The 22,113-nt window shown below is 41.5% G+C and overlaps 1 protein-coding gene across 12 annotated transcripts in view; it reads right to left on the bottom strand.

Annotated features, from left to right (window-relative positions):
* Window positions 1–860: 860 nt before the first annotated feature.
* LOC110527653 (receptor-type tyrosine-protein phosphatase T) overlaps window positions 861–22,113 on the bottom strand; it is a 522,557-nt gene continuing 501,304 nt past the window's right edge. For 10 of the 12 annotated variants that reach the window (XM_036983141.2, XM_090240585.1, XM_090240586.1 and 7 more), the window contains 5 exons: window positions 21,019–21,150; window positions 20,046–20,171; window positions 18,565–18,728; window positions 7,496–7,631; window positions 861–3,765 (listed from right to left, as the gene is read on the bottom strand). In XM_036983141.2, the coding sequence (XP_036839036.2) occupies window positions 3,712–3,765; window positions 7,496–7,631; window positions 18,565–18,728; window positions 20,046–20,171; window positions 21,019–21,150 (612 nt within the window). In that variant the 3' untranslated portion in view covers window positions 861–3,711. The remainder of the gene's footprint in view (window positions 3,766–7,495; window positions 7,632–18,564; window positions 18,729–20,045; window positions 20,172–21,018; window positions 21,151–22,113) is intronic. The other 2 variants (XM_090240593.1, XM_090240592.1) reach the window with 1 other exon arrangement.

Genomic DNA, 22,113 nt, shown 5'->3' with positions numbered 1-22,113 from the left:
GATTGGATGAATGGTAGCCTATCCTAAATGCTGTAGGCCTATAGGCTATTTCGCGAGTCTTTAATGATCATGGAAATAAAAAAAGCTTAGAGGGAAATATTTGCAGATTTCTAGTTATTATAGAATAAAATATATATAGATTTTTGCTCTTCTCACTGAATGCAAATTATTGCATATTGTTATATCTTGATATTTAGCTAGGCCTACCTGTTATTTTGTTATAAATAAGAGTGTCATCATATATTCCCCATTTGCACAAGGCTACTTTCTAGACTACTTTTACCTTCTTGCAATGCAAGACTTCAACCACTAAAAACTGTGCGCACGTGTGGTCTAAAGTTTGCGGGAGGATAAGCACATTCTCACGTCAAGTTCATATTTTCTAAATGTCAACATTTGCTCAAAACTGGCGCACGCATGTTGTGGCATATTTTGTGTGTATGCAACATTTATAACGTGAAATGGATGGGACTAGAATTCATTAGTTCATTTGCATGTGTCCGTGTATGACTACTGTGTAACACTCTGTCCACACACATATGACGGGAGCTAAAATGACAAGCAGAGAGGCTCTCTTAGGACTCAGTTAGCCGTGATTGATAAGGATAATGCCAAGGTGCATCTCTGTCATTGATGCATATGCAAATGTGCTCATACATATGAATGTGGAGTCTGGGAATAAATAGTTCAAATGGGAGGAGGTTCGGATCTTGATTCATCAGTATTTTGTTTGATCATTCCTGAGATTGACCTTTCAGCTTCACAATCCTACTGTAATGTAGGCTTGATATTTACTGTAGATAAAATCCATAGTTGTAAATTGGTTGATAAAATGTGTTGAAAAAATAATATTAAAATAATTTGTTCAACATTTTGGTCCCTTTATTTGATGTAACCACATTTTTAAACAACAAAACAACCATGGCAATTTCATCACCAGATCTAAATATCACTTTGCTAGACAAGATTTTTTAAAACAAATTCAAGAGAAAAAAATGAGGAAAATGAAATATAATATAGACAGTGGAAATATGAAAAGCAAAACAAACAACATTGACATTGACCTCTTCATTAAAATTCCAATACTGTTTCTCTGTGTTCCCGTCACCAAATGGCTGCATGTTAATAACACAACTATGCTGTGTGTTGACACAATACTTCTTCTACACCTCATACTGTAAGTGACTGTCCATGTTCAGCAAAACATTCTTCTGACAAAGCCCTGTACAATACTGTACTAAAACTGTTCAATGGGCATAAAACCCGTGCAAAAATCCCAGGCCGGGATTCAATCCAAAACTCTCTATAGCAAGCTTGACATTTAAAGGTAGTTTCCAATTGAGCCATCTGCAGCATTTGCCTTGAATACGATTTCTGCAAATGCTGCAAACGCTGCCTTCAAAAGCAGCATTGTCGACTGGAGCTCTCTACTTGAATCCCGCCCTCAGTCAAGAGTTGGATTCACAATCTCAGATGGATTCTGTTTCCATGTCTAGTGAGGATGAAGACAATCCGAAGTTCTCCAAACAGTATGCATGAGATGCATGGGCGGAGAGTAATGGCAGGACACGGTTACGGGGTCCATATTAGGACAGCCTCACAATAAGCCAAACTGCTCTTATAAAGTAGAATATGAGCGCAGAATGGACATGGATGAAAAACAAAGTCTCCTTATCCAAATCCTGAGACTGGGAAACAGTAGGGTGGGGGGCTGCTACAGTGCGTGACAAGTTTGAAGTGCACATTAATAGAATGTTATCCCACTCTATCCCTAGGCTGATATGTTTCTACACAATTCCGTTAAAATTGTATATGTTTAAAGACGTGAGTATGGCACTATCGACCAAATTAGGGGAGACTGGGGCAATTGTAAAAATGTTTGCATTTTACTCTTTTGCTCAGAGACCACTCGAACTAGGCATATCATTTTTTTTATATAGGAAACTTACATCTGTGTCCTAATCATTCATACCATGTACATAATGACCGTCAGATCACAATATTGATTGTAATCCAAAAAGGTCCGGACATTACATGGGGTCAAATGTAACACCTAAAAAATAAACAAAATAAATTCACTTAACTTAAAAAACATTCATGTTTATGAATTATCATATTATCATAGACGTAAATAATGATTTTTCAATAAATATGAATATTGTTTTGTATGTAAACAATAATTACAGTAACACCCGTTTGTGCATGGCCATTTGGTTCCTCAAAATATCTGAACAATATGATGGTTTCCAGATTATATCTGCTTATAATTTCTGTGGAACTCTGCAGGACACCACAGCTATTTAAAGTTATTTGTATAATTCATGTATAATTCATACAATCTTAAAGTTAAAATCACTCGTTTTCATAATTTGGCTGCTTGGCTCAGGGTCATTTTAACACTGAATTACAATTGGCAATTGCCCCAAACCCAGCAGCCATGACAAAACGTCATGTGCCTAGGAAGAGACAACAATAGTGACATGTCATTCATGTCAATGTTTAGTCCACATATAGTGATGAAAATTATGGTGGTTTGAATTATTGGACACTAATGCTAATGCAGTATAATAAAAATTCAACCGGTGGAAAAAACTAATTTTTCATCCCTGAAAAACAAACATTTGCCCATTAAAAGTGAATATAGTGAGATATCTGGCTGTAACTTTTCAAACAGACATAACCTAAATGTACTGTGTATGTTTCATCACTCCAGCTTGTTTCTGTTTGGAGAAATGCAACGTGTTACAATTGCTCCCTGTTACGATTGCCCCTAGTCTCCCCTACATGACACCATTTTAAAATGGGATTGAAGGTAAAGCAGTGCAAAATACAGTGGAAATGCCAAAACACATGAATGTAAAATAAGTTTTGATGAATACTGTGTAGAGCCAGCATAGAATGCTCAAGTGTTGACTGACTCTTCTCTCATTTTCAATGCAGCAAACCAGGGCCCGGATTCCCAAACACATCTTAGCCTTAAGATGCTTTTGAAAACCGGGCCCAGAATAATTCATGATTGTCTGCACAGCACAAGAGCCATGGGACAAGAAGATGAGAACATGCCACAATACCAAAAGAAAAATGTCACTTTGCGAATGTGAGAAAACCAGCGTGTGCACATGGATGTAAAGGAGTTGCAGGAACCACAAAATCCAAAGAATTACAAAAAATATCTGCCATTTTGTGTCTGTTAAAACAGGGGGGAAATATATAATACAGTCGTTATTAATATTCTTTAAAAAGAGGTGCAAAGCCAGGTAGAGTTCAAATCTTCACATCTTGCATTTGTCTTCGTCTGTATTGGTTCTGTTTGTTAATATGAGTGTGTTGTTTTTGTGTGTGTGTTTTTTTATCCCCATCAGCTGAAGCCATGTCAGTTTATTTTCTTGGTTTATATTTTTACACTGAGGGAATAAAATTCAAGGCATATATCTAAAAAGGAAATTACTGTACAAGATCACATCACAGTCCAAGATGGACATTGAAGAAAGAGAAGGAAAGCTGTGTTTAAAGGTTTTCATTCCATTTTTTCTTTATACAAGCAAAAGGGGTCCCAGTCTTGCAAAAGCGCACACATAACCCCAGGGTGTTTTTTTCTTCATTATAGAGTTTCACATGTGTGTGGTCACACACACATCCACTGCCTCATATGGGTTGGTGTCTGCAGTGTCAGCACTGTGTCCCACAGACACGAGAGGCAGCGTTGCTCTCTCAGAATGAGCTAAGGGCCTCCAGAGCAACTTCATAGCAGAACTTGTACTGTTCCTAGAAAAGGGAAATAAAGACAGAGCACTAGTCAGTCATTGGCATGATTGTCATATTACCAATCTGTCAGAAATTTGACTCATTTTTTATAATTATTAAAAAGGAAACACAGAGATTTGATATTTATGGATGCAAACTAGTCGTTCGTTCTTTATGTTCCGTTGCCATGCCCAGTGGCAACGTTCTTATCCCTTGCTTGCTGCTAGCTAACCAACTAGCAATGGCTACATAGTCTGCAGCCAGAATAACACCAACGTTTATTCCGTTGCATTTGTTTAAGCTGTTCATCCTGCTTATACCACTGTTGCCAAAGAAAACAATGCAAAGCAAACATTTACCGAAATAAATATATACAGTGCATTCAGAAAGTTTTCAGACCACTTCCCTTTATCCTAATTATGTTACGGCCTTATTCTACAATTGATTCAATCAAAGATTTTCCTCAATCTACACACAATACCCAATAATGACAAAGCGAAAACAGGTTTTTAGATTTTTTTCCAAATATATTAGAAATAAAAAACAGAAACACCTTATTTACTTAAGCATTCAGACCCTTTGCTATGAGACTCAAAATTGAGTTCAAGTGCATCCTTTTCCCATCGATCATCCTTGACCAACCTGATTGGAGTCCACCTGTGATAAATTCAATTGATTGGACATGATTTGGAAAGGCACACATCTGTCTATAAAAGGTCCTAAAGCTGACAATGCATATCAGAGCAAAATCCAAGCCATGGGGTTTATAGGAATTGTGCGTAGACAGGATTGTGTCGAGGCACAGATCTGGGGAAGGGTACCAAAAAATGTCTGCAGCATTGAAGGTCCCCAAGAACACAGTGGCCTCCATCATTCTTAAATGGAATAAGTTTTGAACCACCAAGACTCTTCCTACAGCTGACCACACAACCTACAGCTGGCCACAAAACTGAGCAATCGGGGGAGAATGGCCTTGGTCAGGGAGATGAACAAGAACCCAATGGTCACTCTGACAGAGCTCCAGAGATCCTCTGTGGAGATGGGAGAACATTACAGAAAGACAACCATCTCTGAAGCACTCCACCAATCAGGCATTTATGGTAAAGACGGAAGCACAGTGAAAGGCACATGACAGCCCGCTTGGAGATTGTCAAATGGCACCTAAAGGCCTCTCAGACTATGAGAAACAAAATTCTCTAGTCTGATGAAACCAAGATTCAACTCTTTGGCCTGAAAGCCAAGCGTCACGTTTGGAGGAAACCTGGCACCATTCCTAAGGTGAAGCATGGTGGTGGCAGCATCATGCTGTGGGGAGGTTTTTCCAGAGGCAGGGACTGTGAGACTAGTCAGGATCAAAGGAAAGATGAACGGAGTCAAGGGAGATCCTTGATGAAAACCTGCTCCATAGCGCTCAGAACATCAAATCAAATAGAAATGTATCTGTCACATAGGCTGATTACAACAAGTGTAAACGTTATCACGAAATGCTTACTTATAAGTGCTTAACCAACCAACAATGCAGTTTGAAGAAAAACAAGATTTAAGAAAATATTATAAATAAACTAAAGTTACAAAAATAAAAGGCCAATAACAAGGCTATATACAAGGGGTATATACAATGTGTGGTGGTACAGATTAGTCGAAGTAATATGTACAAGTAAGTAGGGGTAAAGTGACTATGCTTAGATAATAAACAGTGAGTAGCAGCAGCATAAAAAAAGGGGGGGGGGGGGGGGGGGGGGGGTCAATGCAAATATTCCGGGTAGCCATTTGATCAGCTGTTCAGGGTAGTGTGAAGTCCAATAGAGAGAGTGTCATCTGTGGATCTTTTGGGGTGGTATGCCAATTGGAGTGGGTCTAGACTTTTTGCGATGATGGTGTTGATCTGAGCCATGACCAGCGTTTAACCTCAGACTGAGGCGAAGTTTCACCTTCCAACAGGACGATTCTGAGCACACAGCTGGCTTCGGGACAAGTCTCTGAATGTCCTTGAGTGGCCCAGTCAGAGCCTGGACCTGAACCTGATCGAACATCTCTGGAGAGACCTGAAAATAGAAGTGCAGCGACGCTCCCCATCCAACCTGACAGAGCTTGAAAGGATCTGCATAGAAGAATGGCAAAAACTCACCAAATACAGGTGTGCCAACCTTGCAGCGTCATACCCAAGAAGACTCAAGGCTGTAATTGCTTCCAAAGGTGCTTCAACAAAGCACTGAGTAAAAGGTCTGAATAACTATGTAAATGTCATATTCCTGTTTTAATTATTGTATACATTCAGAAAATATTTAAAACCTGTTTTCGCTTTGTCAATATTGTGTGTATCTTGATGAGGATTTTTCTTTAATCCATTTTAGAAAGAATTCGGAATACTTCTCGAATGCACTATATATACAGTGCCAGTCAAAATTCTGGACACAGCTACTACAGGGTTTTTCTTTATTTTTACTATTTTCTGCATTGTAGAATAATAATGAAGACATCAAAACTAGGAAATAACACATATGAATCATGTAGTAATCAAAAACTTGTTCTATCAAAATATTTTTTTTTCCTTGATGACAGCTTTGCATACTCTTGGAATTCTCTCAACCAGCTTAATGAGTTAGTCACCTGGAATGCATTTCAATTAACGGGTGTGCCTTGTTAAAAGCACATTTGTGGAATTTCTTTCCTTCTTAATGCGTTTGAGCCAATCAGTTGTTTTGTTTACAAGGTAGTGGTGTTATACAGAATTGATAGCCCTATTTGGTAAAAGACCAAGTCCATATTATGGCAAGAACAGCTCAAATAAGCAAAAAGAAATAGCAGTCCATCATTTCTTTAAGACATGAAGGTCAGTCAATATGGAAAATGTCAAGAACTTTTCAAGTTTCTTCAAGTGTTTCTTCAAGTGCAGTCGCAAAAACCATCAAGGCTTCAGACAAACAGACGAGCTTACTTCACCAACAGATCAAACTAGAAACATGTTGGAGGATTTGACAACTTTAGATACGGAGGGGACAGGAGAAATTCATGTTCATCACTCACCACCTTAGGTCTCAAATGCTCCAAGAAGATGTTTCTGCAAAAACATAGCTACGTTTTTTCCTTGTTGGACCTGTATTAAAATGTATCCAATTTCGGTTTGTGTAGTTGTTGGTTTAGCTTTCTATAACTTTATAGCAAGTACGATCTTCATGTGTACGGGCATATTGTGTCGTGATTGCAAGGTGTCCCGTTATCTGGTTTTAATGTCCATTCTAGAATGCTCTTCTAGCCAAACAGAAAAGTGTATTAAACAATGCTGTGGTATAACACTAGATAAAAAAAGAAAGATAATCAAATTGTCTTTCATTAAAATTTCATGGACTATTATGACGGTAACTTCAACGTCACCAATAACTTTTTTATTACAGTAGTTGTCTTTTGCCCCAAAATCTACTTTAATTCTAAGCGAACAGCTGTGCCCATCCTGAGATGGATCTGTCAAATGAAGCATCTGGTTTCTGAGGCTATATGAGAAGGCGTAGAGACATCTGTTAACACAACACCTGCAATAGCAAGTCATCAGCCTGAGAATGTGTGTGCGTATATGCGTGTGCGTGCGTCTCTGTGGCTGTGTCTACCCGTCTGTGTATGGTCTTGAACCTGTCCAATACAGCCACAACTGTGTGTCCTGAGTGTGTGTCCTATATTGATGATAGGTACTCATAAACCCTCCTCAAGCCACCTATACAGTACCACATCACCTGTTGTGGTCAGTGGAACGTACCATAGTCTCCACCATGTTGGATTTGTTGTTCCTCAGGGTCTTGACGGTGTGGAACACATCTACAATGTTCTGTTGCTGGATCATCTCACTGATGCTGCAGATGGCACAGAAGGTACCGCTACGTCCACCACCCATCCTGTTGGAGAGAGAGGTTAAAAGATAGATAAGGAAAGGTGGATAAATGGTAAAGAGAGAACAGTTAAAAAAGATGTAAAGAGAGGGATGAGAAAGGGGCATAGAGAGCGAGGAAGAGGGACAGAAAGGTAGAAAAGGCCAAAGGAAGATGGAGAGAATGAGACCGAGAACAAGGTAGGGAGAGAGGTAAATGAAGAGAGAGAGAGATGAAGAGAGAGAGCGATGGAGGGGCAGGGTAAGGGACAGAGAGGGAATAATTTAAGACAGAGAGGGGGATGAGAACGGGACAGGGAGAGTGAATACAGGCGTCATCATGCTTCCCATCAGAAACATTGCGGAAACAGTTTGTGCATATATTATGATGACGTTATGTGACGTTTTTGTCTGTTTTGGCCTTCAGCAAGGATTTCCAGGCTGTTCGTGCACACACTTTTTTTTGTCAAATCAAGTCACATTTTATTTGTCACATGCGCCGAATACAACAGTTAAATGATTACTTACAAGCCCTTAACCAACGATGCAGTTTTAAGAAAATAACTACAAAAAAAGTAAGAGATATGAAAAACAAATAAATTAAAGAGCAGCAGTAAATAACAATAGCGGGCCTATATACAGGGGGTACCAGTACAGAGTCAATGCGTCAATGTGCGGGCGCACTGGTGTCAAGGTATTTGAGATAATTATGTACATGCAGGTAGGGTTGTTAAAATGGCTATGCATAGATAATATCAGAGAGTAGCAGCAGCGTAGTGGGGGGTTGCAAATATTCCAGGGTGACATTTGATTAGCCGTTCAGTAGTCTTATGGCTTGGGGTTAAAAACTGTTTAGAAGCCTCTTGGACCTAGACTTGGCGCTCTGGTACCGCTTACCGTGCGGTAGCAGAGAGAACAGTCTATGACTAGGATGGCTGGAGTCTGACGATTTTTAGGGCCTTCCACTGACACCGCCTGGTATAGAGGTCCTGGTCCAGGTCCTACCCTGTATGCAAGTGCCGTGCGGTCGGAGGCCAAGCAGTTGCCATACCAGGCTTATGTCTTTTCAAGCAAAGGTCAAAGTTATGCAAACACTTGTTCGGTTCCCAGCGCCAGCCAAACCTATGAATGCGGAAAACTTTAGGAGGACATCATTGTAAAGACAGGGAGAAAGGTAAAGAAAGAGGGAGAGGGGTAAAGAAAGAGTGGGAGAGAGTAAAGAAAGAGGGAGAGAGGTAAAGAAAGAGGGAGAGAGAGTAAAGAAAGAGGTAAAGAAAGAGGGAGAGAGGTAAAGAGGGAGAGAGTAAAGAAAGAGGTAAAGAAAGAGTGGGAGAGAGTAAAGAAAGAGGGAGAGAGGAAAGAAAGAGGGAGAGAGTAAAGAAAGAGGGAGAGAGTACAGAAAGAGGGAGAGAGTAAAGAAAGAGGGAGAGAGAGAAAGAAAGAGGGAGAGAGTAAAGAAAGAGGGAGAGCGGTAAAGAAAGAGTGATAGAATAAAGAAAGAGGGACAGAGGTAAAGAAAGAGGGACAGAGGTAAAGAAAGAGGGAGAGTGGTAAAGAAAGAGGGAGAGAGTAAAGAAGGAGAGAGGTAAAGAAAGCAGGAGAGAGGTAAAGAAAGAGAGAGAGAGAGGTAAACAAAGAGGGAGAGAGGTAAAGAAAGAGGGAGAGTAAAGAGGGAGAGAGGTAAAGAAAGAGGGAGAAAGTAAAGAAAGAGGGAGAGAGTAAAGAAAGGGGTAGAGAAAGAGGTAAAGAAAGAGGGAGAGAGTAAAGAAAGAGGGAGAGAGTAAAGAAAGAGGGAGAAAGGTAAAGAAAGAGGGAGAAAGGTAACGAAAGAGGGAGAAAGGTAACGAAAGAGGGAGAGAGGTAAAGAAAGAGGGAGAGAGGTAAAGAAAGAGGGAGAGAGGTAAAGAAAGAGGGAGAAAGTAAAGAAAGAGGGAGAGAGGTAAAGAAAGAAAGAGGTAAAGAAAGAGGGAGAGCAGTAAAGAAAGAGGGAGAGCGGTAAAGAAAGAGTGATAGAATAAAGAAAGAGGGAGAGAGTAAAGAAGGAGGTAAAGAAAGAGTGGGAGAGAGTAAAGAAAGAGGTAAAGAAAGAGTGGGAGAGAGTAAAGAAAGAGGGAGAGAGTAAAGAAAGAGGGAGAGAGTAAAGAAAGAGGGAGAGAGTAAAGAAAGAGGGAGAGAGTAAAGAAAGAGGGAGAGAGGTAAAGAAAGAGGGAGAGCGGTAAAGAAAGAGGGAGAGCGGTAAAGAAAGAGTGATAGAATAAAGAAAGAGGGAGAGAGTAAAGAAGGAGAGAGGTAAAGAAAGCAGGAGAGAGGTAAAGAAAGAGAGAGAGAGGTAAACAAAGAGGGAGAGAGGTAAAGAAAGAGGGAGAAAGGTAAAGAAAGAGTGGGAGAGAGTAAAGAAAGACGGAGAGAGGTAAAGAAAGAGGGAGAGAGGTAAAGAAAGAGGGAGAGAGGTAAAGAAAGAGGGAGAGAGGTAAAGAAAGAGGGAGAGAGTAAAGAAAGAGGGAGAGAGTAAAGAAAGAGGGAGAGAGTAAAGAAAGAGGGAGAGAGTAAAGAAAGAGGGAGAGAGGTAAAGAAAGAGGGAGAGCGGTAAAGAAAGAGGGAGAGAGTAAAGAAAGCGGTAAAGAAAGAGGGAAAGAGGTAAAGAAAGAGTGGGAGAGAGTAAAGAAAGAGGGAGAGAGTAAAGAAAGAGGGAGAGAGTAAAGAAAGAGGGAGAGAGTAAAGAAAGAGGGAGAGAGGTAAAGAAAGAGGGAGAGCGGTAAAGAAAGAGGGAGAGAGGTAAAGAAAGAGGTAAAGAAAGAGGGAGAGAGGTAAAGAAAGAGGGAGAGAGTAAAGAAAGCGGTAAAGAAAGAGGGAGAGAGTAAAGAAAGAGGGAGAGAGGTAAAGAAAGAGGTAAAGAAAGAGGGAGAGAGTAAAGAAAGAGGGAGAGAGGTAAAGAAAGAGGGAGAGCGGTAAAGAAAGAGGGAGAGCGGTAAAGAAAGAGTGATAGAATAAAGAAAGAGGGAGAGAGTAAAGAAGGAGAGAGGTAAAGAAAGCAGGAGAGAGGTAAAAAAAGAGAGAGAGAGAGGTAAACAAAGAGGGAGAGAGGTAAAGAAAGAGGGAGAGAGTAAAGAAAGAGGGAGACAGTAAAGAAAGAGGGAGAGAGTAAAGAAAGAGGGAGAGAGGTAAAGAAAGTGGGAGAGCGGTAAAGAAAGAGGGAGAGCGGTAAAGAAAGAGTGATAGAATAAAGAAAGAGGGAGAGAGTAAAGAAAGAGGTAAAGAAAGAGGGAGAGAGGTAAAGAAAGAGGGAGAGAGGTAAAGAAAGAGGGAGAGAGTAAAGAAAGAGGTAAAGAAAGAGTGGGAGAGAGTAAAGAAAGAGGGAGAGAGTAAAGAAAGAGGGAGAGAGTAAAGAAAGAGGGAGAGAGTAAAGAAAGAGGGAGACAGTAAAGAAAGAGGGAGAGAGTAAAGAAAGAGGGAGAGAGGTAAAGAAAGAGGGAGAGCGGTAAAGAAAGAGGGAGAGCGGTGAAGAAAGAGTGATAGAATAAAGAAAGAGGGAGAGAGTAAAGAAGGAGAGAGGTAAAGAAAGCAGGAGAGAGGTAAAGAAAGAGAGGGAGAGAGGTAAAGAAAGAGGGAGAAAGGTAAAGAAATAGTGGGAGAGAGTAAAGAAAGAGGGAGAGAGGTAAAGAAAGAGGGAGAGAGGTAAAGAAAGAGAGAGAGGTAAACAAAGAGGGAGAGAGGTAAAGAAAGAGGGAGAGAGGTAAAGAAAGAGGGAGAGAGGTAAAGAAAGAGGGAGAGAGGTAAAGAAAGAGGGATAGAGGTAAAGAAAGAGGGAGAAAGTAAAGAAAGAGAGAGAGAGGTAAAGAAAGAGGGAGAAAGATAAAGAAAGAGGGACAAAGGTAACGAAAGAGGGAGACAGGTAAAGAAAGAGGGAGAGAGGTAAAGAAAGAGGTAGAGAGGTAAAGAAAGAGGGAGAAAGTAAAGAAAGAGGGAGAGAGGTAAAGAAAGAAAGAGGTAAAGAAAGAGGGAGAGCGGTAAAGAAAGAGGGAGAGCGGTAAAGAAAGAGTGATAGAATAAAGAAAGAGGGAGAGAGTAAATAAAGAGGTAAAGAAAGAGGGAGAGAGGTAAAGAAAGAGAGAGAGAGGTAAAGAAAGAGGTAAAGAAAGAGGGAGAGAGGTAAAGAAAGAGGGAGAGAGTAAAGAAAGAGGGACAAAGGTAACGAAAGAGGGAGACAGGTAAAGAAAGAGGGAGAGAGGTAAAGAAAGAGGTAGAGAGGTAAAGAAAGAGGGAGAAAGTAAAGAAAGAGGGAGAGAGGTAAAGAAAGAGGTAGAAAGGTAAAGAAAGAGGGAGAAAGTAAAGAAAGAGGGAGAGAGGTAAAGAAAGAAAGAGGTAAAGAAAGAGGGAGAGCGGTAAAGAAAGAGGGAGAGCGGTAAAGAAAGAGTGATAGAATAAAGAAAGAGGGAGAGAGGTAAAGAAAGAGGGAGAAAGTAAAGAAAGAGGGAGAGAGGTAAAGAAAGAAAGAGGTAAAGAAAGAGGGAGAGCGGTAAAGAAAGAGGGAGAGCGGTAAAGAAAGAGGGAGAGCGGTAAAGAAAGAGTGATAGAATAAAGAAAGCGGGAGAGAGTAAATAAAGAGGTAAAGAAAGAGGGAGAGAGTAAAGAGGGAGAGAGTAAAGAAGGAGAGGGTAAAGCAAGAGGGAGAGAGGTAAAGCAAGAGGGAGAGAGGTAAAGCAAAAGGGAAAGAGTAAAGAAAGAGGGATGGAGTAAAGAAAGAGGGAGAGAGTAAAGAAAGGAGACTGTAAAGCAAGAGGGAGAGAGGTAAAGCAAGAGGGAGAGAGGTAAAGCAAGAGGGAGAGAGTAATGAAGGAGAGAGGTAAAGAAAGAGGGAGAGAGTAAAGAAAGAAGAAGAGAGGTAAAGAAAGAGGGAGAGGGGTAAAGAAAGAGGGAGAGAGTAATGAAGGAGAGAGGTAAAGAAAGAGGGAGAGAGTAAAGAAGGAGAGAGTAAAGAAGGGGAGGGTAAAGAAAGAGGAAGAGAGTAAAGAAAGAGGGAGAGGGTAAAGAAAGAGGGAGAGGGTAAATAAAGAGGGAGAGAGGTAAAGAAAGAGAGAGTAAAGAAGGAGAGGGTAAAGAAAGAGGGAGAGAATAAAGAAAGAGGGAGAGAGTAAAGAAAGAAGGAGAGGATAAAGTAAGAGGGAGAGGGTAAAGAAAGAGGAAGAGAGGTAAAGAAAGAGGGAGAGGTAAAGAAAGAGGGAGAGAGTAATGAAGGAGAGAGGTAAAGAAAGAGGGAGAGAGTAAAGAAGGAGAGGGTAAAGAAAGAGGAAGAGAGGTAAAGCAAGAGGGAGAGAGGTAAAGACAGAGGGAGAGAGTAAAGAAAGAGGGAGAAAGTAAAGAAAGAGGGAGAGAGGTAAAGAAAGAAAGAGGTAAAGAAAGAGGGAGAGCGGTAAAGAAAGAGGGAGAGCGGTAAAGAAAGAGTGATAGAATAAAGAAAGAGGGAGAGAGTAAAGAAAGAGGTAAAGAAAGAGGGAGAGAGGTAAAGAAAGAGGGAGAGAGGTAAAGAAAGAGGGAGAGAGTAAAGAAGGAGAGGTAAAGAAAGAGGGAGAGAGTAAAGAGGGAGAGAGTAAAGAAGGAGAGGGTAAAGCAAGAGGGAGTGAGGTAAAGCAAGAGGGAGAGAGGTAAAGCAAAAGGGAAAGAGTAAAGAAAGAGGGATGGAGTAAAGAAAGAGGGAGAGAGTAAAGAAAGGAGACTGTAAAGCAAGAGGGAGAGAGGTAAAGCAAGAGGGAGAGAGGTAAAGAAAGAAGAAGAGAGGTAAAGAAAGAGGGAGAGAGTAATGAAGGAGAGAGGTAAAGAAAGAGGGAGAGAGTAAAGAAGGAGAGAGTAAAGAAGGGGAGGGTAAAGAAAGAGGAAGAGAGTAAAGAAAGAGGGAGAGGGTAAAGAAAGAGGGAGAGGGTAAATAAAGAGGGAGAGAGGTAAAGAAAGAGAGAGTAAAGAAGGAGAGGGTAAAGAAAGAGGGAGAGAATAAAGAAAGAGGGAGAGAGTAAAGAAAGAAGGAGAGGATAAAGTAAGAGGGAGAGGGTAAAGAAAGAGGAAGAGAGGTAAAGAAAGAGGGAGGGGTAAAGAAAGAAGGAGAGAGTAATGAAGGAGAGAGGTAAAGAAAGAGGGAGAGAGTAAAGAAGGAGAGGGTAAAGAAAGAGGAAGAGAGGTAAAGCAAGAGGGAGAGAGGTAAAGACAGAGGGAGAGAGTAAAGAAAGAGGGAGAGAATGTAAAAGAGAGCGGATAAAGTGAGTCGATCAGAATCGCCCATTGGGATGCACAATCTATTGATATATGGTCAAAAAAACTACGTTGTAACAGCCCCTTTTACAATATCTCTGAACCAATCTATATGATGTATTACTTTATTGAATATATTTAATTAATGTGAGAGGTGTACCATGTACAGTATAGCAGGACGTGGGACTGAACTTAAGTAACAAATTGTACCTTTGGCAATCATTAAAACATAGAGGAAAACCCACGATCTAACCCAGCAGCAAAACTACCGTAGCCCATCTCCTATCCAATCCACATAGACTGAACTTAAGCCCATGTGGGTATTACTAAATCCATATTAGGGCAGCCCCTGTATCCCCTACATACAATATTCTGCATGCCGTACCACTCAAACAGTCGGACCATTAATTATGAAAATACTCTCTAATACAGTGCCTTGCGAAAGTATTTGGCCCCCTTGAACTTTGCGACCTTTTGCCACATTTCAGGCTTCCAAACATAAAGATATAAAACTGTATTTTTTGTGAAGAATCAACAACAAGTGGGACACAATCATGAAGTGGAAGGACATTTATTGGATATTTCAAACTTTTTTAACAAATCAAAAACTGAAAAATTGGGCGTGCAAAATTATTCAGCCCCCTTAAGTTAATACTTTGTAGCGCCACCTTTTGCTGCGATTACAGCTGTAAGTCGCTTGGGGTATGTCTCTATCAGTTTTGCACATCGAGAGACTGAAATTTTTTCCCATTCCTCCTTGCAAAACAGCTCGAGCTCAGTGAGGTTGGATGGAGAGCATTTGTGAACAGCAGTTTTCAGTTCTTTCCACAGATTCTCAATTGGATTCAGGTCTGGACTTTGACTTGGCCATTCTAACACCTGGATATGTTTATTTTTGAACCATTCCATTGTAGATTTTGCTTTATGTTTTGGATCATTGTCTTGTTGGAAGACAAATCTCCGTCCCAGTCTCAGGTCTTTTGCAGACTCAATCAGGTTTTCTTCCAGAATGGTCCTGTATTTGGCTCCATCCATCTTCCCATCAATTTTAAACATCTTCCCTGTCCCTGCTGAAGAAAAGCAGGCCCAAACCATGATGCTGCCACCACCATGTTTGACAGTGGGGATGGTGTGTTCAGGGTGATGAGCTGTGTTGCTTTTACGCCAAACATAACGTCTTGCATTGTTGCCAAAAAGTTCAATTTTGGTTTCATCTGACCAGAGCACCTTCTTCCACATGTTTGGTGTGTGCATCTCTGATCAGTCTTCTCCTTGTATGAGCTGAAAGTTTAGAGGGACGGCCAGGTCTTGGTAGATTTGCAGTGGTCTGATACTCCTTCCATTTCAATATTATCGCTTGCACAGTGCTCCTTGGGATGTTTAAAGCAGTATCTCGGACCTGCCTGGTGTGTTCCTTGTTCTTCATGATGCTCTCTGCGCTTTTAACGGACCTCTGAGACTATCACAGTGCAGGTGCATTTATACAGAGACTTGATTACACACAGGTGGATTGTATTTATCATTAGTCATTAGGGTCAACATTGGATCATTCAGAGATCCTCACTGAACTTCTGGAGAGAGTTTGCTGCACTGAAAGTAAAGGGGCTGAATAATTTTGCACGCCCAATTTTTCAGTTTTTGATTTGTTAAAAAAGTTTGAAATATCCAATAAATGTCGTTCCACTTCATGATTGTGTCCCACTTGTTGTTGATTCTTCACAAAAAAATACAGTTTTATATCTTTATGTTTGAAGCCTGAAATGTGGCAAAAGGTCGCAAAGTTCAAGGGGGCCGAATACTTTCGCAAGGCACTGTAATTCTCTAACCATTTGGTTTCAACTAGAGCCTTTGTGATACATAAACATAAAACATGAGAGAGAGGATGAGGGGCATTTGGAAAAGATGAGGAATGGTTGACCACTCAACCAAAATCAAACTCTGCACTATCTCTGAAAAGTACTATTGAAGGGTCTTGAAGGGACTCATTGCCGCCCACTGAAGTATTTCCACCAACATGTTCAAGGTAATACACATTATGAAACCATTGCTAAATGAGAGAAGGTGCCCTAATACCATTATGGTTATCAGTGGAGGCGGAATTAGGGTCTGCGCTAGTCTTGCTGACGTGACTCAAGTAGTCAGAGAGGGAGAGCTGACACACTGGTTTGGATAGGAGGACGTTGTAAAAACAGTATTCACACAGAAATGTGCTTCTGAATGTGTTGAGCTTTGATTGGTTCCCTCAAACTTTTTTTTTTCATTCCTGGGGCACCGAAAATGCTCGAATGCCTCTGGCTGAGACAAGTCATAATTACAGTGTCCATATTAGCACCAGTGTTGTGGTCATTACAAAACAATTGTTATATACTGTATTACCTATTACTCGTTACTTCTTTATTACTTTATTTATGACTCCCTGGGAAAAGCAATGAGTTCCACTAATATTACTTTTGTTATATTACTTTTGTTTTAAACCCCAAAACATTGCACATCCTCAGTCATTGTAAACATTGTCAACGTTACGTTATGTAGGCCTATACACCAGTGGATAAGGGCAGCATTTTCTCTACTACATACAAAGCAACTAGCTTGTTCAGCTCTCCCTGGGTTACAGCCTGTCCTCCTGAATGATTGAAATCAAGCCTTGGTTGTTTGGATGAGGTAGACCAGCGTGTTACTTTTGCAAATGCTTCAAGAGATTGGATGTTGTATTTCTAGCAGTGGAGATGTGTTTCTCACCTGGGCACAGTTTACATTGGACAGTTATATTCTTGTCATTTCGTCCCCCTACCAAATCAAAATAAAGGGGGTCAGTGGCGGTTGGTGCCGTTTAAGATGAGGGAGGACAATTATATTTTTTGAGCATGACCTTATTTCTATTACAACATTCATTCATATCCCATTCACCCAGTTCAATGTAACATCGATAGGTTTAGGCTACAACATGATACAAAAATGTTCACTGTACCCATCATGGGTTGCTACAACCTAGCCTATGAACGTAGGTGCACAGGTCGAGAGAATTTTGAGTAATCAAGGTGACAGACAGTGTTCATATAGCCAATAAACTATTATGGTCCAAACACAGCAAGACAGTCGTGAAGAGGGCACGACAACGCCTATTCCCCCTCAGGAGATTGAAAAGATTTGGCATGGGTCCTCAGATCCTCAAAAAGTTCTACAGCTGTACCATCGAGAGCACGGTTTCCTTTGAAGTCCGTAATCATTTGTAAGCCCTGCCACATCCGATGAGCATCGGAGCTGTTTTAGTAGGATTCAATCTTAGTCCTGTATTGACACTTTGTCTGTTTGATGGTTCGTCAGAGGGCATAGAGGGATTTCTTAGAAATGTCCGGGTTAGAGTCCTGCTCCATGAAAGCACCAGCTCTACCCTTTAGCTCAGTGTGGATGTTGCCTGTAATCCATGGCTTCTTTTTGGAGTAAGTACGTACGGTCACTGTGGGGACGACGTCTTCGATGCACTTATTGATGCGACATACAGTGGTGCTTATCTGAAAAAGTCCCACACAACGGAAATAGTGTGGCTGAGAGTCATAGAAAAAAGTCTCAAAGGACTTTCCATCCTCTGTATATACTCTAGAACAGCCATATTCAACTGGCAGACCGCGGTCTTAATCCAGGGCTCCCGACATAAAAACTTTTTGTCTGTGGGATTCAGTCAGGTTTTTAACTTAATGCTGCTCAGAGTTGTAATAGTTGAACGCACAATGTACAATTTCGAAATTTGGTAGTGCATGGGCAGTTTTCCTCTCGCAATGTCCTTCACTGACAGACCTTAGAGAGCTATTCTTAACCTGCGATAAATGTCCAGTTGATTAACTACTGGCCATGTTAGCTAGATGGGTAAATTAGGCTAACTAGCTATCTAAATATTGTAGTTATGGCCAATTATGTTCCCAGGGGCTTCGATCCCCAGGGGGCACCCATTGATTTTGTTGAGTCACTCAGGTATCAATACACACATAAAACATTCCAAAATTTGAAAAAATTGCAGGAACTTAGCTTTAAAACTGCTCCATTTTCTCTCTGCCCAATGGCAAAATTTGTAGAATTTTAGGAAAATAGCTTTAAAACTGCTCCATTTTCTCTCTGCCCGATGGCAAAATGTGTAGAATTGCATGGAATGAGCTTAAAAACGGCAACATTTTCTCTCCGCCAACAAGAGTGGTTGGAACAGTTTGAACAGTTTGGGGTCACATTGGTCGAGGTTTGTTACTATGCCGATAACGTTTGCCATCTAAGAAATATGTGTGACCAGACCTTCTCAAATGGTAGTTGAGTACCCCTGCTCTAGAAGGAAACAGCACTGTGGAAGCGAGCAGTGATAGATACATTCATAAAGTACATTCCCTATTGTCTTCCTGTCTGAGAGTATAGTATAGTTCTACCCCTCCACATCCTGTCTGGTTTAAACGTCCTCATATACAATGTCCCTGTATACAAATTCCATGGGCACGTGACTATCCACGTATGGACACTGTATGAGTAAAGAACTGTGTTCTGATATGGACACCGTATGGAAATACAACTTTCATGGAAGTGTGACTGTCCTAATATGGACACCATATCAGCATACAAATGCCATGGACATGACTGTTCTACTATGGACAACCGTATGAGTATACAACTTCCATGGACGTGTGAATCTGATATCGACAACATAATACAAAGATCTTTGAGCCAGGCCCTCAGCTACTCACAGGCAGTGGACCACGGTGCGTCCATCTCCCCCGTCGTACTGCTCCTGCCACTTGGCCAGACGTCTCACCAGCTGCAAGATGGAGCGCTTGGACAGGGGCGTGTCCCGATAGGCCGGCCAGCCGATGAACTGGAAATGCTGCACCAAACGGTAGCCATCCTGGGGCTGCCAAAGAATCATAAATTAATGCCATAATCATCATCATCGTTGTTGTGGTCAACATCATTATCATGGACAACATGCCAGATAGTATCCTCATCATCCTTAGCACAATCATCAACCACTAGCAAGCTAATCTTCCTCCTCATTATAACCATCATCAAAATTGGAAGATGGACTTCGCCAATTTGAAGGGGGATCAAGTTTACCTCTGTGTCCACTGCAAACATAAACCACTCAGCCACTCACGTCATTAATGAACTGCTGACGCATTGAGCTCCTCATCAGAGGCACATCTATTCCCAGTGTATTTGGACTCAACTTTCCTTCCCTTAGCCAGAGCAGAGCCAACAAGCCAACGACTGGCAACCACAACAAAGATGTTATCTGGCTCCATGCCCAAGCTGGGAACAAGGGAGAGGCTCATTTTGTTGTACAGGAGCCGTGTCATGTGCTTCTCGCGGTAGCGATGGAACCATTTCATGGTAAATTGGAGACGTCACCCCTGTGGCTTTTTGCACCACCACGGAGCTAAGTGTTGATTAGCTGCCTGGCTAAGCCTGCCATCTCCGCTGGTTAAAGTGGGGGGCCATGAGCAAGCAAGAGGGAGAGGAGAGAGAAAGGAGTAACCGAGTGCCACAAACACAGGGATTCAAGTGGCAGTGATTTAATGGTGTCTAATGAGTATTAGTGTAAATAAAGCCCCTCCAATGGAACCAGTCTGAACCAGCCATGGTGCTGCCAGGCTTGGCCTGTCTGTTAGCCCCATCTCAATTGGCAGACCCGGGTTCAGATACTATTGGAAATCTTTCACAGGCTTTGAGCGTTTTCTTTAGCTTCCTTGGAGTGCCAAATGGATTTGGTTTTCACTTTTGGAACTTCTCCATTTGCTCCATTTTGCCAGGCAAGCTCATTCAAACACAGCTGGAGTATTATAAATGATTTAGAATAGTATCTTAACCCAGGTCTGACATGGGTATGTGGTGTGCATGGCACAAGCAATTAGGTTGACATTTGAAGGAGTCTAACTGACAAGACAGTGTCCTAGCGATATATACAACAGTGTTGTAGGAGTGGAGGCAAGACAAATGTACAGTAGTACATCTGGCATCTGAGCATCTGTTTCTTTTTTATGCTGGTCTGTGACCTATGGGATGTAATACAGTTCGTGACCTATGAGAGAAAACGAGCAGAACCATATAAAGTCCTACAGGCATAGATTCTAGTTTCTATGACTGTGATAATAATAAGTCACCTATACAGTGTTCCCTATTCATTTTAAAACCTGGTTTGCCACCATACTTTCTTTATTGTGATACAGACCCTGGCCATGTTGCAGATCCTGAAGATGCGATTGATGATGTCTTCATCGATGTCGGCCGATATGAACTCCACCTGGACGGGGCCGTAGCAGCAGGAGCTCTTCTCGGGCCAGTACTGCATGCAAAGCTAGGGAGAAAAGAGGGAGTTAGCCATAGAAATATAATTATTACTTCCTGCTTTATACATTTAATATGGCCACCGGTGCACCAATCACAGAAAATGTACTTGACTGGGAATGTCCGTTCTAGTAATTCTATTTATATGGCGTGAGCCTTGCTACATCACATGCTGTTGTGGACACTGTGGTTGAAATAGAGTATTCTACCCATTGGAAAGTACTGAAAACATTAAATAAACTACACATTGCTTTGGCCATTTGAACAAAGCCATCTCCAACTCACCATTATTGACTTCAAATGCAAGGTCATACAAGTATGAGAAAATAAAAACATTGCTAACATGCTGGGTGGAATCATGCTGGGTGGAATCAATGCACACACAGCAAAAGCCTTGACCATATTAGCCTCTGCACGGTACACCTACAGCTAAGGGCCATGATGGGCTATCCTCCAGTCTAGTACTATTGAAAGGCTCCAACCTCTTAAAACGAGTTCACCCTCACGTCAATAGGCCTTTGCTGGGCTTCAATCTAGGTGTCTGTCTGAGGGTTCTGGCAGCTATGTCGGATAGTTAAACCCCTGGCAGAGAAAGGAGTAGCTTATCCTGCCCTATAAAACTGTGTGTGTGAGACCCGGAGGAGGAGATGACAATGGAGGAATAGAGAGATAGATGGAGACGAACAGAGAACAATAGAGCATGTGTAAGACCCCCAAGGCAGACCGATAGTCAAAGAGATAAGCAAAGTCACTGTGTGTATGTGTCTACGTGTGTGCATGCGTATGTATACATGCACACATATGTGTGTGCGCACATGCCTGTGTGTATGCGAACCCAGAGGGTGAACAATACACACCTGCGCTGCATCCATCTCGTTGAGCATGACTATCGAGGAGCAGTTGTAGTCGAAGACCAGCCTCCAGAAGTCGGCGGCCGTGTTGGGCAGCGGGTGCTGGGTTACGATGAAGGCTGCTGGCTGTTTATGGCTCTGTAAAAGAAAATCAATAACACAGCACTTCAGCCCTCAGTAGAGAAGGTGAGAGAGACAGAGAGAGAAAGAGAGAGGGACTCCAATGACTGAGCAACTCGTGGCAAAGGACAAAGAGCCAAACCAGGCGGACTCCCACGGACAGTGTTAACCTTGCGCCGTAATGCATTGACAAGAGAAATCTAGCTACAGATCATTATGCTGCTGCCAGGCAGGCCGGGTCTGGGAAAGGCACCGCTGGCTTTATTTAGCTCCCCCTCTGTACTTGTTATTGTCTGCCGTTGTTGTCTTATCAGCTCTGTGTAGCTTATCTGGATCTATGTCAGTAGAGGCTCCTCAGAGGAGGAAGGGTAGGACCATCCTCCTTGCAAATTTCTTTTTTTTTATAGAAACATTTCAACAAATTATCCTTTTTAGATAAAACTATATTAAATATATTCACATGACACCAAACAATTGACTAAAACACTCTGTTTTGCAATGAAGTAGCCTCTGCAGAACTCTGTAGAGTAGCACCATGGCGTAACTTCTGTCCTTCTCTGGGTACATTGACTTCAATACAAACCTAGGAGGCTCATGGTTCTCACCCCCTTCCATAGACTTACACAGTAATTATGACAACTTCCGGAGGATGCCCTCCAACCTATCAGAGCTCTTGTAGCATGAACTGACAAGTTGTTCACTCAATAAAAGGATTAGACAATGAATCTACTACTGAAAGCACTAGCTAGCACTGCAGTGCATAGAATGTGTTGAGTAGAAATCATTGAACAGTGAACAAATGTATTTCTTCCAAAATTATTAAGAAGCAAGAGAGAGAGAGAGAACTAGCCATATTTTGTTGTATATTTAATGAAAAAAAGAATCATCCTCCCTCATCTTAAATGACACTGATCTGTGTGTATAGATCTGCTATGAGAGTGATCATGTTTCACAGTGCTATGGCTTAATGGTGTGTTGGAT

Source organism: Oncorhynchus mykiss, chromosome 7, assembly GCF_057628025.1.
Source record: "Oncorhynchus mykiss isolate SJ-2025 chromosome 7, ASM5762802v1, whole genome shotgun sequence".
NCBI classification, from domain to species: Eukaryota; Metazoa; Chordata; class Actinopteri; order Salmoniformes; family Salmonidae; genus Oncorhynchus; species Oncorhynchus mykiss.
The sequence above is the reverse complement of the archived record's forward strand: the minus strand, read 5'-3'. Positions and strand labels throughout refer to the sequence as shown.